General features: G+C 33.5%; 2 protein-coding genes across 2 annotated transcripts; one reads left to right on the top strand and one right to left on the bottom strand.

Moving 5' to 3' along the window:
• Positions 1-4,492: 4,492 nt before the first annotated feature.
• On the bottom strand, positions 4,493-5,320 carry LOC140450623 (matrilysin-like). Its single transcript, XM_072544282.1, has one exon. The coding sequence runs from the start codon at positions 5,318-5,320 to the stop codon at positions 4,493-4,495; it is 828 nt and encodes a 275-aa protein (XP_072400383.1).
• A 19,708-nt stretch (positions 5,321-25,028) lies between these two features.
• LOC140449479 (uncharacterized) lies at positions 25,029-27,627 on the top strand. Its single transcript, XM_072542656.1, has 2 exons — positions 25,029-25,297; positions 25,496-27,627. The coding sequence occupies exons 1-2, from the start codon at positions 25,187-25,189 to the stop codon at positions 27,296-27,298; spliced, it is 1,914 nt and encodes a 637-aa protein (XP_072398757.1). The 5' UTR covers positions 25,029-25,186; the 3' UTR covers positions 27,299-27,627.
• Positions 27,628-27,946: the final 319 nt, after the last annotated feature.

Raw genomic sequence — 27,946 nt, 5'->3', positions numbered from 1 at the left:
TTTAACTGCAAATATTTGTGTGGTTTCACAATCACTTTCACCTCATTACACGAGTTTTTTTAAAAAATGATAACAGTACCTTGAAAACACCTTCGCACTGGTCGGCTTCTAATGACTGACTGTCAAAAAGTCTGCAAAGAAGCGGAAAGATATCGTCAGCAATAACAGGCAACGGTTTAATGCCTAAAGGTTTGCAAATATCAAGAAACGTAGCATAAACAAAAGGACATAGACCACGAAAGTAGCAAAAACAAAAAGAAAGTAACAAAGAAAAATACAAAATAAGTGGAGAGATATCGTCAGCAATAAGTGGCAACGGCTTAAGGGCTAACGGTTTGCACATATCAAGAAACGTAGCAAAAACAAAAAAAGTAACAAAAAAAGTACAAAAATAAAAATGGGCGAGATATCGTTAGCCATGAGGGTCTTCTACGAGGGGTTTTTAGCATTGTTAGGGGAAAAAGCTAGAAGCCAGACTGTTACAATAACGCAAAAGAAAAACAGAACTGCTATCGATTATATTTAACAATGCGCTAGTTAAAACATAGAAAGGGTAATAGCTTGTTATTTTCAGCGAAAATTGCGATAAGACGGAAATAGTGTGTTGCTACAAAATCGACGTGTTGCTAAGCAACTGTGTTGCTCTAAAATAAAGGAGGTTTTGTTAACTAATACAAACCTGTGTACACAAATCAATCTTTGTATAGTTGCATACCACTGATAGCACGATAACGCATATAAGAAGAACAACACGAAATATAGCACAATAAGAGTATATAAGAAGAACAACAAGGCAGATAGCACAATAAAAGTATATAAGAAAAACACAAGACTGATAGCACAATAAGAACATATACGAAGATATACCACATAGACTTCCTGTTTAAAGATAATACAGGCGTACAACCGAAAACAATAAGTAGCGTAGAATATTAAAATGAATAAAGCATAGTTTTCTTGTGTACGTACAATAATTATATATATTTTTTATTTTAGACACTACCAATAATCGTAAATTACGGTTATGCGGGGAACAAGAAGCCGTCCAGCATGATTTCGCTAGGGACCGTGGGACCCGTGTTTGTTTATTTGAATATAAGTAAGACGATTGTTAATGTGTGGCTTCAACGCTGAATTGTCTTTTTTAGGACAATAAAATATAAAATAATAGAGTAGTGTACTTACTTGATCGATTTTGAGGGAAATGTACTGCTTAAGGATACGGTGTCACGACTTGTGGGGTCTGTATGGTTTGTGTGGTGCTCCCTGTCTATGGTTGATTTATCTGTAATAACGATTGTTTTATGAAAAATTAGAAGAACAATAAGTGATATTAAATAGAATATTGGTTGTAAATCACGAACAGAACATGTGTATTGTTATTTATTAATTCTAATTTATTGTTTTTATTTATTATTAAAGGTTCTATTTATAACACTTACAAATTTATTAAAATCTTTATTACTAATTTATCTTACACAAATAATTATATAATTTATTATATGTGCGTTACATTTTAAAACGCGGCGCGATTTCAAAAACTAACTGTCCTCCTTACAGCAAAATTCCTCTTTAAATATAAAATGCCGTTATTCTCGAAGTGGCGGTGATCCCCCATCGAAGAGCCGATTGTCTCTAGATAAGAGGCCACACTCCAAAATGAGAAGAAGAAATTAATAACTCTCGTATTCTGTAAACGTACAACGGGTGCATTAACGAGTGGTGATTAAATCAATAATATTTCTTGGTTTATCTAGTGCATCTGTATCAGTAAAATTAATATTTTTTGACAAGTGTGTTATTGTGAATATTCTAGAGGTGAGTAACTATTTATTTTATTTGTAAACACGACAAAATGCATAGTTTACTAGTCTATAAAGGACATACAGACAAATATTTATTTTTATAGAAGCAAATATTTAAATTGCTATTAAAAATGGGGGTTAGTGATAGAAAAGTGAAAATTTAGGGTTGCATGTAACTTTTGGTTTTACATCATATAAAATTAAGAAAAACCAGTTTGTCCAAAAAAATAAAAAAAAAATCAGGGGGCAGCCCCCTTGTTCACTTAGGGTTAGCCATACCAACTCAAAAATCTTCCCGGGTTCATGAACAACAACTTTGCTTAAGATCATCATATATGTATGATCAAATGCATAGTTTACGATTCTATAACGGACATACCGACAAACATTCATTTTTATATACAGTGATGAGCGCCGAATAACCGGCAAAATAACGCTAATGAAAGTTATGAGATAAAAAGAGATGAAACTAATAGAGGTGGAAATTATCGATATCAACGTATAAATTAACATTACATTACATAGTTTCCCACCTTTAGACGTATCGGAGGAGCATGACAACTGTCACTATGACAAGAGAATTTTATAAAATACTCCTGTCACAGACGTCTAAAGGTGGGAAACTATGTAATGTAATGTTAATATATACGTTTATATCGATAATTTCCACCTCTACTAGTTTTATCTCATAACTTTTTGTGTTATTTTGCCGGTTATTCGGCGATCATCACTGTATAGAGATATTGAATTCGCTTTCGCACATGATTATTGTATGTATGTTTATATTATTCCATTTGTTTACAGGATCACCAAATAACATGAAACCAGACGATATTAAGCCTAGTTCTTCACAACTGAAAAGGAAACGACCACTAACAGAGCAAGAGTTGAACCAAATTGAGGAGAACTATGATGTGTGTTTATCGTGTGATTCTGATCGGTCTATTTTAAATAATATTCAGTTTGATAGTGACGATAGCCGCCGTGATCCGGACTACGAGAGTAGTAATCTGAAAACGAAGAGTAAGTAAATTTAATGAAGACGAATATGTATACTAACACACTGTTTTTGCTCACAGGATAGGCAGAATAATCGATGAGATGCTGGAGGTACAAAACGATGATGAGACGTATGTAATTAACAAATTTTATTACTTTAGAGTTATTGTTTATTCATTTTCAGAGACATACTGGATATTTTCGGAGAGATTTGCCTGTACGAGTGAGTATTAATCGTTTTTATAAAATATATATATCTCATACAACCATTTTTTTGTTTCAGACTAGACGGGGAAACTTCAAACGAGGAAAAGCAGGTGTCGTCAGGGTCTCCGTAATGGTGATATATTTAACATAGAAATTAATATTAATATATTGTTATCTTATACGACCCTTTTTTGTTTCAGACTAGACGGGGAAACTTCAAACGAGGAAAGGCAGGTGTCGTCAGGGTCTCCGTAAGTGTGTAACAAAGTATTGATTTACCTGCAGATAATAGGAAAAGTGCAACTAACAAATACATGGTTAGAATGATACATAATCAAGATTGGATTTCATAAAATGCAGCATAACAAAAATATTAGTGGTTTGAGCCTATGTATATATATGGTCTAACATCGTGCACACAAAATGTTTTGTATCAAATGCCGATTAGCGTTCTGTTTCTACAAAGAAACTGTAAGTATTTACAGTAGATGAACAACACGGGCACGACTATCAGAATAGGGAAAACAATGTGTTAGAGAGTGACGTCGCATCGTCGCGTCGGTATTTTAGGTGTGTCGTACGGTACGCGAACCAGATGTGCGTTCGGTAACTAAATTTTTTACGCGATGCATCGGGAGCGCGAGGTGGGTCGTACGGTGCGCGAACCAGATGTGCGGTCGGTACCTTAATTTTTCATGCGATGCATCGGGATCTTCTAGATAAGAAGGGCGCGGCTGACCAATTTTGAAATTTAAATAAAACAACATAAACAATGTAATTTTTTATTAAAAGAACTAAGAAGGAACACAGCAATATTTATTCGTATATAGCTACAATTTTGTTTAACAAAGTTTTTAATTGCTTTAATAGGCCGTCTTAAGACCTTTTTGGGATATCCTGCAGGGCAGGGTATCCCAAAAAGTTCCCAACTGAACGTTCCTGCTGCTACAAATTTATAACTGTGTATTCGCTGTACTTATAATAGGTATTGTTTTGAAAAAAGTAAATAAACCTATCCGTGTACCGGAATGCTGATGTTATTTTATCTGGTATTCCGGGGAACAGATAATTTATTGGGCCACGGTTTAAGACATCTCCAGCTTCATTAAATTCAGTGTATGAATTATCATTGTACAATAAATATGTTTGGCCGCTGTTTGTTTGAAATAAGGCATTTATTTTGGTTCTCGCAGGTATAGAAGGAAACATAAAACTTTTTTGAAGTTTTAAATTGGGGAAAGATGCAGCGTAATACCTATTATTGCTTACAGTTATTAGGTGTCCCTCGGAATTCTGAAAAACATGTGAAACTTGCGTAGACCTCAACTCTTTAGGGAGATAATCGGTAATTAGTTCAGGATGTTTTGGAAGACGCATCTCATTTAAATCAAACTTCCATAAATATTTATCAGACCCAACGTACATTCGATAATTTGGAAACTGTGGAGATGTAGCTAGAAACATGAAATCGGGATACTGAATTAGACATATGTTTTTATTGCAAGTGTTTTCGGCAAATAGGCCCTGTTTTTTAGTGCAGGTGTTTGCGGTACATAGCTCCTGGTTTGCGAAATTGTTTGCGCTTGCGTAACTGGTGTTGTTGGTATCGAAGAGGGAGCTTCTGTTTGTCCATATAGCATGCTCATTGCCCTTTTATCATTATCACCAAAACTTGGCACATCTTGTTGATACCAAGCATACATAATAGACGAATCACTATTACTGTGTTCCAGTCCGAGGGAATGACCAATTTCATGCATTAGGACAGCCAAAAAATTTACTTCACCATCAGAAGCTCTACCATTTCCTACATACCACCGTTCATTAGCATCAAGATGAATTTCGGTACACTCACCGTTTGCGCTGGGATAGTATGCGTGGGCCAATACTTTTCCGGGGCCATCGAAATTAAATGAACATTTAGAGGTTCCTTGACAATTTGCTCGAAAATTATGATTATTTGGCACTACAGTTATAGTAATATCTGGCTTTGAAGAAGGTATTATTACTCGTTTAAACTTTAAATTAGATATTTTCTCCCATCTAGCGAAAGCTTCTGCAGCAAGATTTATATAACTAGGATTACTAGTAGCTTGAGGAAAATACCAACTTAATTTCGTTTTATTCCACTTCGAATGAATTGCATAGTTATTGTCGCCAACAGAACATCGAGGCTTATTCATCATATTCACAGTATCATTATTTAATGTTCCGGTCACCGGAAGATTGTATCTTTCTTGAAATTCAACTAAGGCCATATCTACACTAGAAATAGCATTACTTGACGCATTTAGATATCCGAAACGCATTAGAAAAGAACTAGCATACTCCAGAGTGCTATTTTCTGCACACACAGTTACAGAGAGCAACAATAAGACATGTAAACAGACAAGCATCTTGATTTATACTAATCCCCAAAATGTTTAATTAAGTTATTTATACAAATTATTAAGAAATATTTAAAGTAAAAACGTTGAAAATAACGATAAAAAATAAATGTTAGCAGAACATTTACATACCGCGTGCACAGGAAATAGCGACTGGGAATTTAATCTCAAAGTTATTTACGTAAATTATTAAGAAATAATTAAACGTTGAAAATAACGACGCAAAATAAATGATAGCAGAAAATTATCATACCGCATAGGAAATAGCGACAGGCATTTACATTTCTTATCATGTGCACGGCGAATGTTGGTATTTTCCAAATTATTTCAAACACTATAATTTACCATAATTTTGTTATCATACCCACATTTCTGCATTTCTTATCACGTGCACGGGGAATGCTGGTATTTTCCAAACCAACAAAATGATTAAACCGTAAAAAATTTGCAAGCACAAACATTCTAAAACACGTCAATCGTTTTATCACTCTAAGTGGAGGGAACCGACGCAGCAGCTTTAAATTGAAGCGAAATCATTTATTCTGACAGTGTCTGTGTGTTAGTGTAACTAGATTGCAACGTAAGTTTAAGATATTTTTTAAATAATTGTGACCTCATGCAAGCATTTTGAAGTAGTCTTTTTTACTTTTTATGTTTTTCGTAATTATTCTGTGCCAAATTTTGTAAGATTTTTCTTTTTGAATAAACTAGATGTTGTCTGCTCTGTTGTTTATAACATTCCGGGATTAGATAAAAATTCATCATCTGTAGTTGCAATAACTGTCTATAAAAAAGACGTTAGCATTTTGTCTTTTTACTTTTATGTTTTTTGTATTCTATATAAAAATCAATTCAGCATGTGTAGTTTCATTAAATAATTGTCAATTATTCTTGTTTTACTGTTCAATTTTTCTGCTTTGCTAGTATATTATTCTTTTATTTCAGATGGATTTAACTAAGATTAACTCTGCATCTATCGTTGCAGCGATAAAATCAGTAAGAAAACTAAAAGACTTGCCGATAAACATCCCGCAACCAATCAAGGAGGCAAGAATTGTCAAAACTAAATTTGGACAATCTGTACTACTCGACATAGGTGAAAAGGTGGTATTTTTGCCGGAACGGGTGACAGAAGCATACCTTACAGCAGTGCCTGAGTTTGGTTCCGGGTATACCAGGGTCAGGTGGAGGTGGGAGGCAAATACCAGCCTATGTCAAGCTTTAAAATCATCTAATTTTAGACATTTTAAACATTTTAAACAGAGTATTTTAAATAGACATGTAGGTATGGGACTAGACAATAAACTAAAAACAAGGGTTAAATGGGAAAATGTTGTTTCCGCGTTCAATAGTCGAATTAAAACTGGAATTATAATTAATTTATATCATAAGGACCTAGCACATTTCTTAAATGATTGTTATATTATTTTTAAAAATAAAATCAGAAAAATTTTAAAAGCAGATAAAGTTGTTAAAGTTAATGTTTGTTTTTGCGGAGAATTTATTAAAAAATCTGGGGAGGAGGAAATTTTAACTTTTAATTATTTTAATACAAAAAATGCTATACTAGACTATCTACCGATACAGAGCGATGGTTTTTTGAGAATGTTAAAGATAAAATAAATAATAAGTTATCCGAATTTCAGGAAAAGGACTCTGGTTTTGCATTAAATAGAATTGTATCTTCAGAAGTCAATATTAATCGATATGAAATTGGAAATGGTTCATCTTATATTAAACTCCCAGAGTCTATTCAAAAAAAGCAAGCTTGTATTAACGTAAAAAATTCAGATCAGGCATGTTTTTATTGGGCAATAGTTAGTGCGCTCTATCCGGCTAAAGTAAATAAAGAACGTACGTCCTCATATCCATGATACAGTACAGTATTAAAAACAGAAGACTTGGAGGCACCAATGCCTTTACATCAAATTTCAAAATTTGAAAAAAATAAATATTATCTCCGTCAATGTATATGCTTTAGAATTGATAGAAAATAATGAAAAGTCATTTTTCACAGTATATCCAGCAAGATTAACTAAAACAGTAGTTTGCAAACATGTAAATCTTCTTTTACTTCAAAATCAGTATTTTCCTAAATTAAACGATTATTAAGCACCTCCAGTAGATAATGATAATTCTGAAATTAAGTACCATTACTGCCACATTACGAACTTATCTAGATTAATTTCTAACCAAGTAAATAAAAGAAAGACCAAATTATTTCTTTGTAATAGATGCTTAAATTATTTTTCAACTGAAGAGAAATTGTCAGAACACATAAAAAATGTGTGCAGATATTAATAATTGTAAAATGTCATTTCCTAAATATGAATCTGTTAGTTTTAAAAACTACACTTATAAACAAACAACACCATTTGTCATATATGCAGATTTTGAGTGCATGCTAGAAAAAGTTACAGATCACCACAGATCTCATTCTACTAAAAAATACCAAAAACATATTCCGTATAGTGCCGGATACTATGTAAAATGTAGTTATGATGAAAAATTATCTTTTTTTAAGAGCTATAGAGGCATTGACTGCATGGATTGGTTTGCTAATGAAATGCGAAATTTAGCTCAAAGTATTTATTCAAAAATTAAGATAATTATACCAATGAAGGAAAAACCGAGCACTTGTGGGGCTACAGTGTGCCACATATGTAAAAAATGTTTTTCTCCTACAGATATTGTTGTCAAAGATCACGATCATTTTACAGGAGCGTTCAGAACTTTCGCCCACCAGGCATGTAATTTAAATTTTAAAAAAGTCTTTGTCGTCCCAGTGATTTTTTACAATCTGAGTGACTATGATAGCCATTTTATAATTTCAGAATTAAGTAAAAAAGGATATATTAGTCTACTTCCAGTCAATAAAGAAAAATACATTTCATTTACACTTAACGATGCAGTTACTAACATAAAATTTCGATTTATTGATTCATTAAGATTTTTAGGGACCTCTTTAGATGAGTTAGCATCAACATTAGATAAAAATGGCTTTAAAATTTGCAAACGAGAATTTGGCAATTTAAGTGACGAAAAATTTAAATTAACTAAAAAGGGGTTTTTTGTTATGATTTTATTGATTGCTGGGAAAAATTAAACATTACCGATTTACCTCCGATAGAGGCATTTTATAATAAACTAAACGATAAGGGTCTTGCAGATGAACAGTATGCTCATGCTAAAACAGTTTGGGATGAATTTAGCATTGCTAATTTAGGTCAATATTCAGATTTGTATTTAAAGACTGATATTTTGCTGATGGCAGATGTTTTTGAAAATTTTCAAAAAAAATGCTCAATAACTTATGGTTTAGATCCAGCGTGGTACTACACAATGCCAAGTTATTCTTAGGATTGCATGTTGAAATACGTAAGGTGTAAACTAGAGTTATTGCGTGACGTTGACATGATAATGTTTATTGAGAAAGCAATTCGTGGAGGAATTTCAGTATGTAGCGGTAGAATGTAAGAAGCTACTAATAAGTACATACCTAAATGTGACCCTAAAAGCCCCCAAAGTACTTAATGTATTTTGACGTCAATAATTTATATGGGTGGGCAATGGGAGAGCCCTTGCCCTACGAAGGGTTCGAATGGATGGATGGCAAAGACTGATGTTATGTCTGTACCAGATGACTCTCCCGTAGGGTACATGTTACGTTGACTTGGAATATCCTCGCACATTACATGATCTGCACTCAGATTTTCCATTCGCTGCTGAACACCGTAAAGCTGCGGGTTCAAATCATTCGAAACTAATGACAACACTTTATAATAAAAAAGAATATATCGTTCATTATAGAAATTTAAAACAAATGTTGGTTAATGGATTAGTTTTAAAAAAGATTCACAAAATTTTAAAATTTAAACAGTTTGCCTGGCTGCGACTCTACATCGAATTAAATACTCAACTAAGAGCTACAAATGATTTTGAAGAAAAAAAACTGTATAAGTTGGCTTATAATAGCATATTTCGCAAGACTGTGGAGAATATCAGGAAACATCGAATAGTAAAACTAGTCAGATCATGGAAATGGCGGTATGGTGCTAAAAATTTAGTTTCTAGTGTACGGTTTCACAGCAGAAAAATATTCAATGAAAATTTAGTAGCTATAGAACTGATTAAATCAGATCTAGTTTTTAATAAACCTTTATACATTGGCATGACTGTTTTAGATATATCAAAGTTATGTATGTACCAATTTCATTACGACTATATGCTTCCAAAATTGGGCGCTGATAAATGTAATTTAATGTATATGGATACTGATAGCTTTATTTATGAATTGTACTGTCATGGTGCATATGAGGAAGTAGTAAAATCAAATATATCAAAATTTGATACATCTGATTACGCTGCAGATAATATCTATAATATTCCTCGCGTAAATAAAAAAGTTTTGGGAGTAATGAAGGATGAAAATAAAGGGGAAATTATGACAAAATTTGTGGGATTAGGGGAAATACGGGTATCACCGCCCACTCTATACAATATGTTAAACATAGAGAAATAGTAACTTTGACAAGTGTGTGACGTCACGATACTACCAAGAGAAGCGAGCAACAAGATCGCCAGCCATAAGCACGTTTAGTTGTTTGACAGAGATAAACGTGTTTTGTGTGGTGCCGCTATAATATTTACGTGCTCGAAAATAATTTTTAAGTAACTTATTTTGATACTTAATTTATTGATTTTTTTATTAATTAGTGACCGGTCCTCTTATATATATATATATATATATATATATATATATATATATATATATATATATATATATATATATATATATATATATATATATGGCTCGAAACAAATTCTTTCAATATTTTGAGAAATAACGATTAACAATTGTTTTGCTTATAATATGGCGATGGCGGGTAATTTCGCCCAACTTGGGCGGTATTACCTTCCAGTGAGCGGTATTAAACATTAATTTATACATTTTTAATTTAGGATAAAGAATGCCAAAGGCAACGGTAAACTCACGGAAAAAGGCAACTTGGAGTGCAGAACAACTTCAGGAAGCTATAAATGCACTTTAAGAAACGGAAAGTGAAAAGGGCAAAGTGCAAGAGAGTTTGGTAATAAAGGATTTCTATTTTTAATCCATTTTCTAATGTTCTTTTTTCAGGTATCCCATATTCTACATTAAATGATAGACTAAATTCCAACAATGCTTGTGCAGCACAACTAGGTCGTAATGCTATATTTTCCAGTGAACAAGAACGGCAAGTGGCTGATCGCTGCATCTATCTGGCGAAGATGTTCTATGGCCTAACGGCCACTGATTTACGAAGAATCGTCTACGAGTTTGCGGTTAAAAATAATATTAAAAACTGCTTTAACGATGACAAAAAAATGGCCGGTAAAGACTGGCTTCAAGCTTTCTTAAAATGGCATCCAAATCTTAGTTTGAGGAAACCCGAGGCAACCAGTTTAGGGAGAATGTCGGGTTTTAATGCTGAAAGTGTAGGCCTTTTTTTCACAAATTTAAATATAGTCTTAACAAAATATAACTTTCAAGCCTGCCGTATATTTAATGTCGACGAGACAGGTATTACCACGGTGCAGGTGCCATCGAAAATTATAGCCCCAAAAGGTGTCAAACAACTGGGAAAATCTGTAAGTTGGGAGAGAGGGCGAAATATAACTGTGATGTTTATTTATCCTAGAATCCGAATGTCGGATCAGTTCAAACGCAATGGACCGGTAGGTGCCATATATGAATGCTCGGCCAAAGGCTGGATGAATGAAGATTTATTCTTGATTTGGCTTAAGCATTTTAATAAACACGCATCTACTTCTAAGGACAACCCAACATTGCTGTTGCTTGATAATCACAGCAGTCATTGTTCTTTATCTGCATATGAATTTTGCCGTGAAAATGGGATCATTATGTTGTCGTTTCCGCCCCACACGTCCCATAAGCTACAGCCACTAGATCTGACATTCTTTGGGCCGCTAAAATCTGCCTATTCAAGTGAATGTTCTCTCTATATGAGACGAAATGTTCACCAAAAAATACGACCATTTGATATATCGGAAATTTTCAATCGAGCATTCGTTCATGTAGCCACCATGGAAAAAGCTCAAAAAGGCTTTGAAATAAGTGGTATTGTTCCATATAGACCGAATATTTTCACAGATGAAGATTTTTTGCCTTCCACCCTTTCTAACATTCCCGCTGTCGAACTACAACTTCTTGAAGCTGATATTACTCCCTATACCTCCAAACCAAATCGAGTACCTTCAAAAGATGCAGTCTTGGAAATAAATGAACCTGATGTTATTCCAAGTACATCAAAAGTCATCGAAGCTCAGGCAGATGTCGCTCCTTCATCATCAAAATCGGAGCTTATAAACGAGAGACAAGGAGATATATCTATTGAACAAATGACACCGTTGTGCGTAGTGAATGAAAATAAATTAAAAAAGAGGGGTAGAAAATTAGGCATTTCAAAGATTTTGACGGCAACTCCAGAAAAAATAGAACTGGAGCAGAAAGAGAATATAAAATTACAGAAGAAAGGAAAGCAAAAACTTCCTGTCAAAAACGTCAGCAAAAAGGTAAAACGCGCCACGAGGAAAGTCAAGTTTGACGATAGTTCTTCAAGTGCTTCATCCCACGATGAAATGGAAATTTGCAACGATCATAGTTCCGATGATACCAACAGCGACATAGAAGAAAAATGCATGTATTGTGATGAATATGGAAAATCTGAAATGTGGTACAGATGCAGAGTTTGCCATAAATAAGCGCATAAGGAATGCAGTGGTTACGATAATCACAAAACCTTTGTATGCGATTATTGCAAATAGAGTGTAGTTTTAAATGTTTTTATATTCGTTTTTTTAATTAAGTAGTTCTTTGAATATGTTTTTTTTTACATAATAAATATATAGATGTTGTTTGTGAGCAAATAATTATTTTGTGTTTGATTTTCATATAATGTAACCCTGGGCGGAATTATACCATCACTGGGCGCAATTACCCGCATGGTCGGATAATTCCGCCCGAGTGTAGGTTTGTGAATATAAATGTAATACTCCGCAAAATAAAATAAATCAACACTTTCAGGCTTAAATAATTAGAAGTCGATAACATGACTGTATTTTGACAGTTGAAATTCTGTTTCAAGACCTATAGTTTTTGTTTAATTCAACAAATTTCCACTTCCCTTACGTTCAAAAATGTATACTTTTAAAGTTCAATCGGGCCGAGTCACTAAAAAAGCAAAAGGAACTAAACATAATGTAGTAGAAAATGTGATAAAATTCGATGATTATGTAAACTGTGTAAATCATTTTAAGGAACAAACTGCTACTCAACATTCCATTCGGGCATATAGCCATAACGTTTATAGTATAGAACAGACAAAAATTGCGCTAAGTCCTTATAACGATAAAAGATATTTAATTTCAAATAGTTTTAGAACGCTACCATGGGGACATTACAGTATTTTAGAATAGATTTTTTTTGTTATAGATGAATGCTCCATCATTGGCCGACTTGTCAATCAAAAAAATTTGCGAAACAGTAGTATCAGCATCAGATTTCATCGAGTAGTCCCTCTTGCCGTGGAAATTAACAAAAATAATTTAAAAAAAATTCCCTTCATATAAATGGGAAGAGATGATAAGCAGTGCTAAAAATGATCTTATTCCTTCATATGAAGGAATAGAATTCATTGCTTGTTCTAAACAAATACCGCCACATTTAAGAAATGCTGTATTAGGAAAATCAGATTGGGGGAATATATTTGAAAATGAACACTCCAGTTATTGTGTATGGGCTAGTGGATATTGGCTTCAGCAGCATCGCCTAAACGTATGTTTATCATGTATCATGTCTTTTTACATTCAAAAAAGTCCATGAGATCTTAAATAAATTTTTACTAGTGAGTTACGATCATACTCACGAAGTTTATGATGCTAATGAGATCATTGAATGCGTATATCAACAAAAATATTATTGGTGCCATAGTTGTTTTGCACAAGTTTTATTCGATTTAAAAGACTACGAGTCTTGCGTTAATGCATTACATGAAATATCTAGAAATATCAGATTTGATGATTCTGATGTGGACAGTAATATTGATTCTTTTGAGATGAATGACAATGTCTAATTCTAGTATCCATAAGCTATTATCTCTCTCTCTTTTTTGTTCTATAGTTAATAGTGTAATTATCACTTTTCTGTATAGTTAAATAAAAAATATGTAAAGATATGTATATAAGGTAGTGAAATAAAACTCGAAATTTATAATTTTATCATTTATTTAAATCATTTGGCGTTATAAAACAAAACGCATACAATTTTTGCAAGGGGCTTAAACTATCTACTTCAGTATTTTTTCCAAAAATCTAAAAATCATAATAATATTCATAAAAGTTCAAATTTGTATACGAGACGATATCACGATATTGTTAAGTTCAACAATTTGCTTCACTTCTTCTTCATCCATATAGTACTCCACACCATGCTTCTTGGCAATAATAAATTTACAATCATCGTAAACTATCGTGGTAACAGTGCAGTATTCTCCGCATGGAAACGTTTGGTGCTCGTTGTCATCAGTTGATTGAAAAAAATCAATTAGTTTTTGTGTGATGATTGAAATAAAGGAATACCATTCGTATATGCTGAGCGATATTCTGCTATGTTTATATTGTTGTGATAAAATCACTGCAGGCGTAAATGATCTTGCAGGGCTTATACCACATTGTAAGCATTGTCGTTGTAAGCAGGTAGAAAAACTCTAATTTGGCAGCAGCTTCATAATTTTCCAAAATTCTTTCTAATTCTTGAGTATAGTCTTCGTTATGCATATCGTCTGAAGAATACCCACTATCTTGAGAACTCATGTCACTACTGTTTTTTGAACACCATTGACTAAGTGAATGTAAACTAATCATCGTAGTTTATTTATACTTTTGCCATTCCCCACTCCTTGTGGTTAATTGTAAGCCTTTTTTAGAAAAGTGTATGTCTACGCGGCGTATCAAAATATAGATCCTTAAATTATATTCGATTTATTCATCCAGCTGTTGTGTTTGCAATCCATTCCAAACCATTTCACATACATCTTATTACCTTTTCGTCTAAGTACTTTTTCGACCAGGTATATGTCGGAGTTTGATGTTTTCTGCAATTCTTCTTCGTAAAAACCGCCACTAATCGGTGCACCTTGTATGTCTTCGAGCAAATACGTTATAGGATTTGTTATCTTAACTTGTGCAATTCTAAATAATTCAGTAGTCCAATTGGGTGTGTAGGCCTTTTCGAAAAAATGTTTTGCCTTTGATACACGTACAATGTCGCCAACTTTAAGCTTTCGTGGACCGGCAATCTTTAAATGAGTATAACTTTTATTTAAAATGGTTTTTTCGTTGGATTTGTTAACCTGAGACTGGTTAAATGTGAATTCTGTAGAGCCTCATTGAAGTTTCTTGGTTTTATAGTTGATAAAGAAGGTTTACGAACCGACCCGGATAAGGTACAGTCAATTCTTGACTATCCTGTGCCGCAAAATACGACACAGATACGTCGTTTAATTGGGTTGATAGGATATTATTTGTTGAAAGGAAAGAAAAAAGGACAATCTATTAGTTGGACCAAAGAGGCAGACGAAGCGTTCGTCAAAATAAAAGAACTTTTGACTAGTGCTCCTGTACTAGCCAGTCCAGACTTTTCTAAAAGATTCTACTTAGCTTGCGATGCTTCCGATCATGGAGTAGATAGTGTTCTTTTTCAAAAAGATGATGGTTTCGAACATCCCGTCGCTTACTTCAGCAAAACGCTAAATTCATGTCAGCGTAAGTACAGCACCACCGAGAAAGAGATGGTTTCAATCATACTATCCATTGAAAAATTTCAAGGGTACATTGAAGGTACTGAGTTCTGTGTTATAACAGATCATGCTTCCTTACAATGGTTAGCTACCATGAAAAATCCATCATCTAGGTTAGCTAGATGGACAATGAAATTATCCTGTCATAAATTTTCGATTATACACCGCAGTTGTTCATTAAATGTAGTGGCAGATTCACTATCTAGAATTCCCAACAACACACCGGAAGTTTGTATATTAAACTTGTCTAATTTAAAGCCAGATGTTTTTTATAAGTTATTAATTAAAAAGTGTTCAGAAAATCCAGAATTGTATCCTTCCTTTCGAGTACAGGACAATGTTCTTTATAAGCACTTTTTCCCGAAAACTAAATTTTGTGAATCTTCCACCGAATGGAAGGTTGTTTTTGTTCCTGCACCGAATAGACAAGAAGTCCTTAAGACGTACCATGTTGAACCTACAGCTGGTCACTTTGGGGTGTCAAAAACACTAGGAAGAATATCTGAGATTTACTATTGGCCAAGAATGAGATCTTCGGTGGTGAAATATGTCTCCAAGTGCAAAATTTGTGCATCCTGCAAGTCATCAAATCTACCTCCAGCTGGTAAAATGGGCAAGTATTAGCTAATTATAGCAATATTAATTATCCATTTCAGTTCCTTTCCGCTGATTTATTAGGTCCTTACCCTCGGTCAAAAAACGGGAACCGCTACCTTTTCGTCGTCACCGATTGGTTTACAAAATTTGTGTTTGTTCATACCATGTCAAGTGCAACATCTAAAGGAATTGTTAGGTTCATAGAAAACCAAATTTTTTTGTTATTTGGAGTGCCTCAGATATTTGCATGTGACAATGGCCACAATTTATTTCTAAGGAATTTAAAGATCTTATGTCCAGGCATGGAGTTAAAAAAAATTTGGTATAACGCAAGGTATTTTCCACAGATTAATCCAACAGAAAGGGTTAATAAAACCATAACTACAGCCATTCGTTCTTATATAAATGACAATCACCAAGATTGGGATAAGAAAATTTATAAAATTGTACAGGCAATTCGACTTGCAAAACACGAAGTCATGAAATTTTCTCCGTCGTTCTTAACCTTTGCTAGGAACATTTCTACAAACGGTTCTTTCTTCGGAAAAATAGAAGACAGAGCAGATAATGACATTAACATTAACTTTCATTTGTTTTCTCCTAAACCTCCTGAGGAGCTATCACCTTTGTTTTATGAAGTACAAAAGAGGTTGCGTCACTCACATGCAATTAACTCTAAGCCTTACAACTTGCGTAAACGCACACTACATTTCAACGTAGGGGATAAGGTCTGGAAGAGAAATTTTGTACTTTCCAAGGCTGTCGACAACTTTTCAGCTAAACTAGCACCTAAATTTATACCCTGTGTTGTCCATAAGGTAATTTCACCTTTAGTTTGTTCCTTGAGAGATCTGGATGGCAACATCCTAGGAGATTTCCATATTAGAGACATCAAATTAGATGTTACTGATCTTTCTGAAGATGAGTCCTCAAAATAATCATTGTTTCGTTACTTTACTTCGTCTATGATCTTGAGTACACTACATTATAGTGGATTATCTTTTGTTAGAAGAAAAAAAATTAAAATCAATTTATTACACCTTTTTATCTATCTGTTATCCTTGCCTTGGTTGCCTAGTGTTCGTAGGGGATTACACGTGGTGACATTTTGGTGACGTAAGGGATGTTCATTTTTGTGGTTGATTATTCTGTATTTTATTCTCTAGGATGATATTGATTTATAACACATTCTGGATATTGTATTATTTTTTGTTGATTCAATAGTTTATTAACGAGTAGTTATTCTATAACTACCTCGGTTGAGTTGCTTTTCCTATAGTATAGGTTAAGTTAACTTAATTTGATGTCAAGACACTTTCCCTCTTCTGAAACTAAAGTAATTTTATGCATTACTCTTCATGAGACTCTACATTAGTTTATGGCATTTTGGACTAATTTTTTGTTAGCTTTTAATAAAACTATGCACCCTTTGGTCGTATTTTTCCGTATGGTTCAGGCATTATGCAGTTTTCTAATTTGTGCGTAATCATCGTTTCCATTTTTAACAGAAAAACTATGGCAATTTATCTTGTATTTATGTTTATATTTATTCTATCTATTTCGAACACATACACTAGTTTTTGTATATTTTTATCAAAAATATGCTGGCGTCCAAAACAATTTTCTTGGTATAATAGAGTTATAGATCGTTTTAGATTATATAGACTCGTTTTAGATCTTAATAACAGAGTGTTTTCGTAGTATATTTGGGAAGGCATAATATCGAGAAGTTAAATTTTGTTTTTTTTCTTCTTCTTCAAATCTATATAGGATATTAGATTATGGTATTATTTCATGTTTAAACGATTATATTTATTCATTTATTTTGTTTTCAATGATTATTAGTAGCGTTACGTATTGAGACTCATACATTTATAAATATTTACCTTTACTTAACTAATCATCATCATCATCATCACTGGCTCGACAACCCTTTTTGGGTCTTGGCCTGTTCCAGGATTCTTCTCCATTCTGATCTGTTTCGTGCTTTTTTTCTCCAGTTTTTAATTTTTAAGGTTGTTATATATGCATTTTCTATTTGTTCTAAGTATCTCAGTTTCGGTCTTCCTCTTGTTCTTTTTCCTACTGGCATCTGTTTGAATATTTTGTTTGGTATTTCGCCTTCTTCCATTCTTTCTACATGTCCTATCCAACGCAGCCGTCCTATTTTAATGAATGTTATAATATCCGGATCCTGGTATATTTTGTATAGTTCAGAGTTGTATCGTCTTCGCCATATTCCGTTTTCTTTTGTGCCCTTATATATGTGTCGCAAGATTTTTCTTTCGAAGGTGGCTAACAACGTTTCCTCTCTTTTAGTGAGTGTCCAGGTTTCTGAGCCATATGTGAGTACCGGTCTTAGTAGGGTTTTATATATTTGGCATTTTGTCTTTCTTGCGACGTGTCTGATCTTAGGTGTCTAATTAGGCCATGGTAACATTTATTTGCAATAAATATTCGCCTCTTCACTTCCTCCGTAACGATATTATCAGACGTGACTAGGGATCCCAAGTATATAAAGTTTTTTACCCCCTCTATGTTGTATTCTCCTATTGTTATATTTTGTGGCTGCCTTATTTCTGCGTTTTTACTTACCTGCATATATTTATTTTGGTCTGATTGATTTTAAGACCACTATTTTGTGCAGCTCGTTCTATTTGGTTGTATGCCTCTATCATTTCTCTTCTTGATCTTGCGATTATGTCAACATCATCTGCAAATGCTAGTATTTGCACGCTTTTATTAATGATTGTTCCTTGTGTATTGAATGTACAAAAGCCACTTTGGTATTTGCCAACTATTTTTTCAGCGTGTGGTCTAAGTCTTTCATAAATGACATTGGACATTATTTTGTATGCTGCATTCAGCAGCGTGATTCCACGGTAGTTTCCACATTCTAACTGATTTCCTTTTTTATGTAATGGTACAATAATACCGCTATTCCACTCCGTTGGTAGCTGTTTATTCGACCATATCTTTGTTATCAATTCATGTATTGTTTTTTGTAGTGTCTCCTCCTTCCTTTAGTAACTCCGATGCTATTTGGTCCGATCCCGGTGCTTTATTGTTCTTTAATTTTTCTTAACTTTACTTAACTAATATATACTGGAATAATTTTACTTAGTATTTTAGTTTAACTAATTCAATTTTATATATTAGACCAGTATAGTTAGCAAATTTTATTAATACTGATTATGACATTTTTCCTAGGATACGGTTAGTTACCTACCCCAACTTATTGTTAAATCCGAGGAGATTCAACAAAACATACCCCTTTAGTAATTAATGCTTTCCCGAAATCTAATAAGTTTGTAAAAGAACAGACGTTCCAACACAAACAAGAGCTTATTTGACTGTGTATGATAGTTTACACTTAAAGTAGAACTTGTTATTTTTGTTTTAAGAATTATTAGTTCATTTTTCACTAAATTTTAGAGTGATAGTTTCAGAATAATTTTTTTTTAGTGTAGTGACACTATAAATCGCGATTTATGTTAATAATCATATTAGTTTATATTAAGACTGGTTGAGTCAAATCGAATAAAAAAAATAAAATAAAAGTTCATTAGTATCTTTGAGAGGTTATTGTTTCTTGTTATTTTTGTTAGGTTTAGCGAATTAACCGTAATTTGCAAATATTGTTTTAATTTCAGCCGTAAAATCTCGCTCTTCAATTTAAAAGGAAAAGACAGAAAGTTTTTTCTCTTTATTTCAGAATTTAACTGTTACAGCAAGTCTTGATTAATATAACTAAACACAGCAGTTTTTGATTACATTATCACTATTCTTTATAAAATGTTCAGCAGAATTTAAAAAAATATATATTGTTACTTTTGTGCTCACATTTCGGAACTGTAAAACTTTTATAGAAATATGTTGTAGTTTCGATTTCTAATTTTTTTTTTTGATCTTTAATTCAAATTAAAAGTTGTATTCTATTATTTTACGTTGTAGATAGGTCGTTTCTAGATTTTCATTTTACTAAGTGCATTGTATGATCCTTCAGATTTTTTTTCCTGATCGTTTCTTATGAGGTAGAGTTTTGTTTTTCTTATGATTCCATTATGTTTATCGTATAGGATTCACATTCATTATTTCCCACTTGTTTTTATTTTCTGTGTCACATTTAAGCCTTCTCCTTTAGGTATTGGTACCATTGTTTCATTTTGCCTTATGTTCTTGTTTTCCCTTAGTTTTGCTTTCTGATTAGTATTTCTCAAAAATTTTTCAGTCAGTCTTCAAAATTTTTTTTTCTGGTGGAGGGAGTGTGTAACGGTTAAAACGTTACATTTTTGTTCTTATTAATTTCAAAGTACTTTTCATTATTTTCTGCTCGTACTATTTAATTCTCGTTGATAATAACTTCTTTTTCCTTTGTTTTTATTCCTATATTTCATTTCAACATTTTCCTACTACAAATAAATTCACCGATTAATTTCTTAAGTTCCCTCGTACTTGTACCTGCGCTTGCTTTGCCATACAAGAAACAGAAACCCCACTACTAAATCATTTACTTGTACGAATCCGATTCCATTTACCGCCTTTTTAAAATAAACCACCAACCAACAAGGTACTCAATAAAAATAAATCTTCATGGTCAGAAACTTCCAACAGTCTGGGTAAGTTTAATACTTTGTTCTTTTTATAACGACAATATATTTTCATACATTAATCAAGAACATGAGCACTGTTAGTTTTTCTTATAATTTTGTGTACGCTAGTACTTAAAAACGGCTTAGAATTTTTATTATTATTTTCTTTCTACGTATACTTGCTGTAATAATAATAATTCAATATAAATCTCACTAGCGTGAATCATACAACTTTGCTTTTTCGTTTTCCATTTAATAATTAATTAATCTATTAATTGCAATTGCTAATTCGTGAGTTTTGGCAACATCAGAGAATTCTGAATCGGTATGCAGGTCTTAGAGAGAAGAGCTTTCCGCTTGCCAGAATTGTTCTGTTGTTGGACAAAACTCGTGTCATGACAAATTTTATATCGGCTTTTGTTTTTCCAGCCACATGGTTTAGATGTAAGAAAATGCACATGGTTTAGATTTAAGAAAAAGCACCTGGTTTAGATTTAAGAAAAATGCACATGGTGTAGATGTAAGAAAAGCACATGGTACATGGCACATGGTTTAGAATTGAGAAAATACACGTGGTTTTGGTTTAAGAAAATAGAGGCATGGTTTTGATGCAGACAATTTATGGATCGAGTTGAGAAGAGAGCAACAGCAGGATTTCCTATAGAAGTTAAGCTAAGTTTCTTTCTTTCTTTGAATTTGTGTATAGATGATTAATTCTCTGTTATTAAAACCTTAATTTTTTAATTATTGTTAAATTCCAATTTGTTATTTTACTAATTTATCAATTAATAAAGAGATGTGTTGAATAGCTATTTTATTAATAATTCCAATACCAGCGGAGATGATGTACTTCCAAATTTTCCAAATTTGAGGAAGAAAGATGTAAAACAGAATTACCAAGTACTTCCAAATCGAAAGCATCCAGAACATCAAGCAATATGGACATAAGTGGCAACTTGTTGATCCTGATAATAGCGCTAATGAGATACAGTACCCCTTTCTTGTATCTGTTCCGTCTTCAGAAGAAATCAAACTGCCAGTAAATTATTTTCGAATATTTTTTTAACAATGAGATTTTGAGCCCCATGGTTGAACAAAGTAACTTATTTGCGACTCAGCAAAATCCTAATAAACTACTAAGGTTGACATAGTCTGAACTAGAACAGTTTTTTGGAGTTACTATTTACATGTCTGTATTTGGTCTTCCAAGGTCTCGCATGTTTTGGGCACATGAAAGTCGAGTAACTCAGGTTACAGATGTAATGAGTAGAGATAGATGGGAAGAAATAAAAAGACAACTTCATGTAAATGATAATACTAAAGCACCTAAACGTACTGACCAAAATCGTGATAAATTATATAAAATTAGGCCACTTATAGACAAACTATTAGAATCCTTCTTACGGATTCCTCAAGAGCAAATGCTCAGTGTTGACGAGCAGATGGTTCCGTTCAAGGGACAATCGGTTTGAAGCAATATCTTCCCAATAAACCATATAAATGAGGTTATAAAATATTCATAATTTGTCGTAGTAATAGACTTGTACATGCTTTTGATATATTTACTGGTAAAACTGAGAAACATCCAGATATTGTAGACTTAGGACCTAGTTCAAATATTGTTTTGAAATTAGTACAGACCTTACGAAAAGATATAAACCACACAATTTATTTTGATAATTGGTTTTCGTCTCTAAAACTACTCGTAGAACTTTCAAAACAAGGTTTTCAAGCTATGGGGACAATTCGAGTAAACAGATTTCCTGGTTTGGAATTTCCAACAGATGCTATGTTGAAGAAAAGAGGCCGATGAAGCTACGAAAAAAAACTACTATAGAAAATACTAATATACGAGCTCTAAAGTGGTTTGATAATAGAGTGTTATATTAGCCAGCACTTTCTCTCATGCTCAGCCTACATCTACCATAAATAGATGGGACCGAAAATCAAAATCCTATGATGAAATTTGCTACCCAAAAATAGTGCAAATCTATAATTCTTTTATGGGAGTAGACACATTGGATAGTCTAATTGCTTACTACCGAATACATGTTCGGCGTAGAAAGTGGTACCATCGATTAATTTTCGACTTGCTATTGTCAATGCTTGGTTATATACCGTCGCGACAGTAACTCTTTGGGAGTGGGAAAGAAGCATTAAATGGATCTGCTTAAATTCCGCACTAAAATAGCCGAACCGTTGTTTTGGGAGCGAAAAGATGTAGGTATTCGCAAAAGGGGTCGACCATGTACTGATCATTACAAAACGATGAAGAAAAAAAGATGAAGAGGCGCATAACTTCACTACTTCCTTCGCAAAATATTAGAGCATATGGAGTTTCTCATTGGCCTGTCATCAAAGATGCAAGTAAGAAACCAACTGTAAAGGCCAAACCAATGTGGCTTGTGAAAAGTGTAATGTGAATCTGTTTAAATAAAGATACCAATTGTTTTAAACAATTTCATACAGAATAATGAGTAGGGTTCAGACTAATAAATAGTATTATGAATTAATGGATTAAAAAATAGTGTGTATTTTGATAAATAAATTCAAAGCTTTAATGACGATAGTAACGAATTTGCATCAATCCCCCTAAAATATCGAAATAAAATTTTTTTTAATGTTTCATTACTACAACTTCTTGATTATCATTAGTGAATTTTAATTTTTTTGTTTATTTTTTATAAATTCGGACATAAAGGTGTTAAATAGAAGGAAAAAGAAATGTTTCTGTACCCTTTTTAAAAAATTTGATTTTTACCCTCCGTAGATTTTTATATTTAAAGAAAAAATGATTAAAACCTAGTAATAATTACCTGATGTTACCACATTATGAGCGGATCGGGTACTAGTACCCGCTTTGGCGGGTTGCCACTTATAAGCGGGGCAGGTACAAGTACCCGCTCCGCTCATTGCCGCTTAAAAGCGGGATAGGTATTAGTACCCGTTTAAAATTATCATTTTTAAGTGACACAAAAGTCTAAATAATATTTTATATAATGTACGGACACAGTATATTGGTGTATTATTATTAGGAACGCGTTAGACATAACATCCGAAGTAATCATAATAAAATTTGTTTGTCTTTCAAATTTCCTTCATATTATGTTTGTGTTTCATTTCGTTTATTATGATTTCGTTTATTATGATACTTTATTACTCCTATGGCAGTATGACGTGTTCTTAGACGAGTTACAACAAATTTGGTATAATGCTTTTTTGATGGAACTAATTGATGAACAATTTGGTCGTCTCTTTTTATTTACTTTTTATATACAAGGGTCATATAGTACTTCCTTTCAACTTTTCATTTCGTTTGAACTCATAACAACACAAGATTTCGTAAGTTGTTACCTAAGAGCAGAGTGAGAATCAAATTGTTTAGTCTACAATGACAGAGCCCTAGTTATTAAATTTTATTAGTCTAGACGAGATCGATTTAAAAAGCGATTTTACATAAACATTGACTTACAAAGCGATATTGATTCGAGGATGCACGTGTGTCTATCCACCCCGTGAGAAAGAATATAAAAGCGACAACTCTAGAATGTAAAGGCATTGCAGTAATAGATACGAACAAAGTTACATCTGGTCACTCGTTGTTCATGTCCAGTTCTCATATAACTATATCAGAACATTTACTCGTATTTTTATCGTTTTCAAAAACTTCTTAAAACGGTATAAATTTATTTGAATTTTACTATTTTATAAAAATGGATTCTGATAGTGAAAGTGATGTATACGCAGATAACTTGTCGGAAATTTCAAATGATGCGGAGTTTTCTGAATGAGACAGTGAAAGTGACGAGGAATTATTTCGACCTAGAAGAAATCGAGTTTTGCCAATACCATCCAGCGACTCTAAAGACAGTGATAATGAAGTGTTTGATTGATCAGAAACTGATAATGTGCCAATTATTGAACAATTCTTAGGACACAGTGGAGTTTTTGTAATGCCAAATAATTCGGAGAGTGTAGTAGATGTGGTTAAGCTATTTATTGGAGACGATTTAATTGAATATATGGTGACGGAAACTAATCGGTATCGCGCACAAAACACAGATTTATTTAGAGACAGAGCAAAATCTGTGAAGTGGAAAGATGTGACTGTGGTGGAATTAAAGAAAATGCTCGGACCACTTCTCCTAATGGGACGAGTTCGTAAGGACACAAGAGACGAATATTGGTCTACAGAAAAAACTATCCAAACTCCAATTTTTGCTGAAGTAATGAGTAGGGATATATTTAGACAGATATGGTATGCGTGGCATTTCTCTAATAATGATGACGGAGATCGCGTTAAAAAGATTTGCCCGATTATATCTTACCTAAATTCCAGGAAGTCTACAAACCCGAGAGTTATCATTAGATGAAAGCATCAGGCCATGGAGGGGTCGCCTAGCATTTAAAGTTTATAATGCATCAAAAATTATAAAGTACGGATTACTTATAAGAATGGTTTGTGAAGCTAGAACTGTTACATCTGTAATTTTCGTATGTACTGTGGAGAAGGAAGTCGATTACAAGAAACAATTTTAAATCTACTGGAATCTTATTCCCACTTATGTCATCACATATAGAGGAAAGTAGCCTAATTTCGGATAGTGTCTTAATTTCGGATAGCGGTGTATCTAAAAAAGTTTCTTTATTTGCGAACAGAAACCTATACGTATGTCACGCTGAATACCACAGAGAACATTATCTTAAATTGTTTAGGTAGTAGAGCTGCTCCCCGTTAGATGGCAGTGCCGAAACCACCAAACGTTATTGTGCAGTTTTTTTTCGGTCGTATTTCAAAGCCTATTTTTTCGTGTTTTTATTCCTGTTTGAAGTTTGATCTTTTGGCAGGGGTAAGCTAGAAACCTGTTTTATTTGATTTTGCTACTAATTTAAAGCAGATTTTAATCACATATAAATTAGAGAGCCCTAACCTTAAAAATAAAAAATTCCTAATTTCGGATAGTACAAGTCCCATAATTTCGGATATCCGAAATTAGGAACCTTAAATTGATGATCATGTTAGCATAAAAACTTTTGTTTCTTTTCAGAAGAAAATGCCAAAAACAAGTAAAAAACATAAACAATGGGATCCAGACCGAATGATACGTGCTATCCGTGCCGTCAGGGGAAAGGAAATGGGGTATCTTAAAGCCTCGAAGTTATTTGCTGTTCCGAAATCAACTCTGGAAGATTATGTTAAGCAAGAAAATAAAACTCCGGAGCAGTTGGTTGCTGTTAAAATTGGAAGAAGACCAGTACTTTCTGCAGAAATGGAAGCAGATTTAGTCTCGTATTGCCTAGAAATGGACCGGCAATTTTACGGAATTGGGACCGCTGATATCAAGAGACTTGCATATCAAATAGCTTTACGAAATGGTCTTCGTCATCCATTTGCCCATGCCGAATCTGCCGGTAAAAAATGGTTAAGGGGATTTATGAGGCGAAACGCAGTTTTGTCCCTTAGAAAACCACAAGGAATCTCGAAAGCCCGAATTAAGGGATTTACCCCAGAAAATGTCAGCAGATTCTATGATCTTTTAGAAACGTCAATGGAAAAAGTTAACTTCAACCCCGCAAGAGTTTATAACGTTGATGAAAGCGGCATAACAACGGTTCAGTCCAAGAATACTCGTGTTATAACATTAAAAGGAAAAAAACAGGTTGGATCTGTTACCGCGACTGAAAGAGGCGCATTAGTTACTGTTGTATTTTGTATGAATGCTGCTGGTGGGTTTGTCCCTCCATTATTCGTGTTTCCAAGAAAGAACATGAAAGTGGAATTATTAGATGGATCGCCGCCTGGCTCTATTGCAGCTTGCCATCCATCAGGTTGGATTCAGCAGCACATTTTTTCCCAATGGCTACAGCATTTCGTAGCTCACGTGAAACCATCCCGTGAAGACCCAGTGCTGCTTATTCTTGATGGTCACTACAGCCACACAAGAAATATAGATGTGATAGAAGCAGGACGTGCAAATTTCGTTACAATTTTGTGTATCCCGCCGCACAGTTCACACAAACTACAACCTCTAGATTTGTCTTTTATGTCACCATTTAAAACATATTATTCGCAACAAATTGAGATGTGGTTAAGGCAAAATCCTGGACGCACCATAAACTCGTATCAAATTTGTAAGCTTATGTGCCCGGCATATTTGAAAAGTGCTACTGCAGAAATTTCCGCGAATGGTTTTCGCAAATCTGGAATATATCCTTTTAATAAAAATAACTTTTCTGATCACGATTTTATAATGGAGAGACAAAGAGAAAGAACACCACCACCCATAAATCAAAATCATGGGGAAGTATTACCAACAAGAGGTCAGTCAAGACCAGAACCACAAAGCATTATCGAAAGAACACCTCCAAAACATAACTTAACAAATAAATCATCCAATGGAAATGCAACTGAAACTACGGCAACTATGATAAGAGCTGAGGATATTAGTCCACTGCCTTCTTGCAGTTATACCTCACAAACAAACAAACAAAAAAATCCTCGAAAAGGTTCTAGTTGGATAATAACTAGTACACCTTATAAAGATGAACTTGAACGAAGTGTAGCCGAACAAGAAAGAAAAAAGTCTTTGAAAGAAAAGAAACCAAAAATAAGCAACGAATTAAATCAAGTCAACAGAAAAAAAACTCCACGCCAAAAAAAGCAAAAGAAAAAAATTGAATCGAGTAGTAGTGACACTTCACATCCTGGTGATGACCTTATTTTGGATGATGATTCTGATATGGATGTAGACGATGAAGATGGAGACACAGAATGTATGTTTTGTGACAGTTTATATTCCGAAGATACACACGGTGAGAAGTGGATAAGGTGTATAAAGTGCTTTAAGTGATGTCATGAGATGTGCGCCAATGCTGATAAGAAGAAAACCTATATTTGCGACTTTTGTCAAGATGTGTAACTATTCTTATGATGAACAAAATGGTGTCTTAATTTCGGATAGGGTATCCGAAATTAGGAGCCCTAAAATTTTTGACATACAAAAGCACTAATTTTATTGAACAATATTTTTTGTAAAAAAGATTTTCAATAAATTGTCTATGATAATAAAATTAGTTTCTATATTACTCTGCAAGTACTCTTGAGTAGATAAAAGTTTAAAATGTGTTATTAGGTGAAAAATATGACACTAATTGTAAATGGTATCCGAAATTAGGCTACTTTCCCTTATATGGACAATTATTATAATAGTGTTGCCACTTGTGAATTACTTTTACAACATAGATTTCGAACTTGTGGCACTATTCGCTTGAACAGAGGCCTTCCTCTTTGTTTGAAAAATGCTAAACTAGTAAGGAGAGAATCTATATTTCGTCGTCGCCAAAACATTTTATTACAATGTTGGCAATCGAAAAGAGCTGTTCGAATGATATCAAGTATACATTCAGCTAATATTGTAGAAAGCCACAATATTGACTGGGTGACAAAAGAGCGAATTTGGAAACCACTATGTGTTGTTGACTACAACAAATATATGAAG

Source organism: Diabrotica undecimpunctata, chromosome 9 (assembly GCF_040954645.1).
Source record: "Diabrotica undecimpunctata isolate CICGRU chromosome 9, icDiaUnde3, whole genome shotgun sequence".
Taxonomy (NCBI): Eukaryota; Metazoa; Arthropoda; class Insecta; order Coleoptera; family Chrysomelidae; genus Diabrotica; species Diabrotica undecimpunctata.
This window is presented reverse-complemented; position numbering and strand designations above follow the sequence as displayed.

Excerpts from the sequence above, each read along its gene's own strand:
- LOC140450623 (XM_072544282.1), bottom strand. The coding sequence starts at position 5,320 with ATGCGTTTCGGATATCTAAATGCGTCAAGTAATGCTATTTCTAGTGTA.
- LOC140449479 (XM_072542656.1), top strand. The coding sequence starts at position 25,187 with ATGGCAGTGCCGAAACCACCAAACGTTATTGTGCAGTTTTTTTTCGGT. Across the intron at positions 25,298-25,495 it reads AGTTTGATCTTTTGGCAGGG|AAGAAAATGCCAAAAACAAG; the intron begins GTAAGCTAGAAA and ends GTTTCTTTTCAG.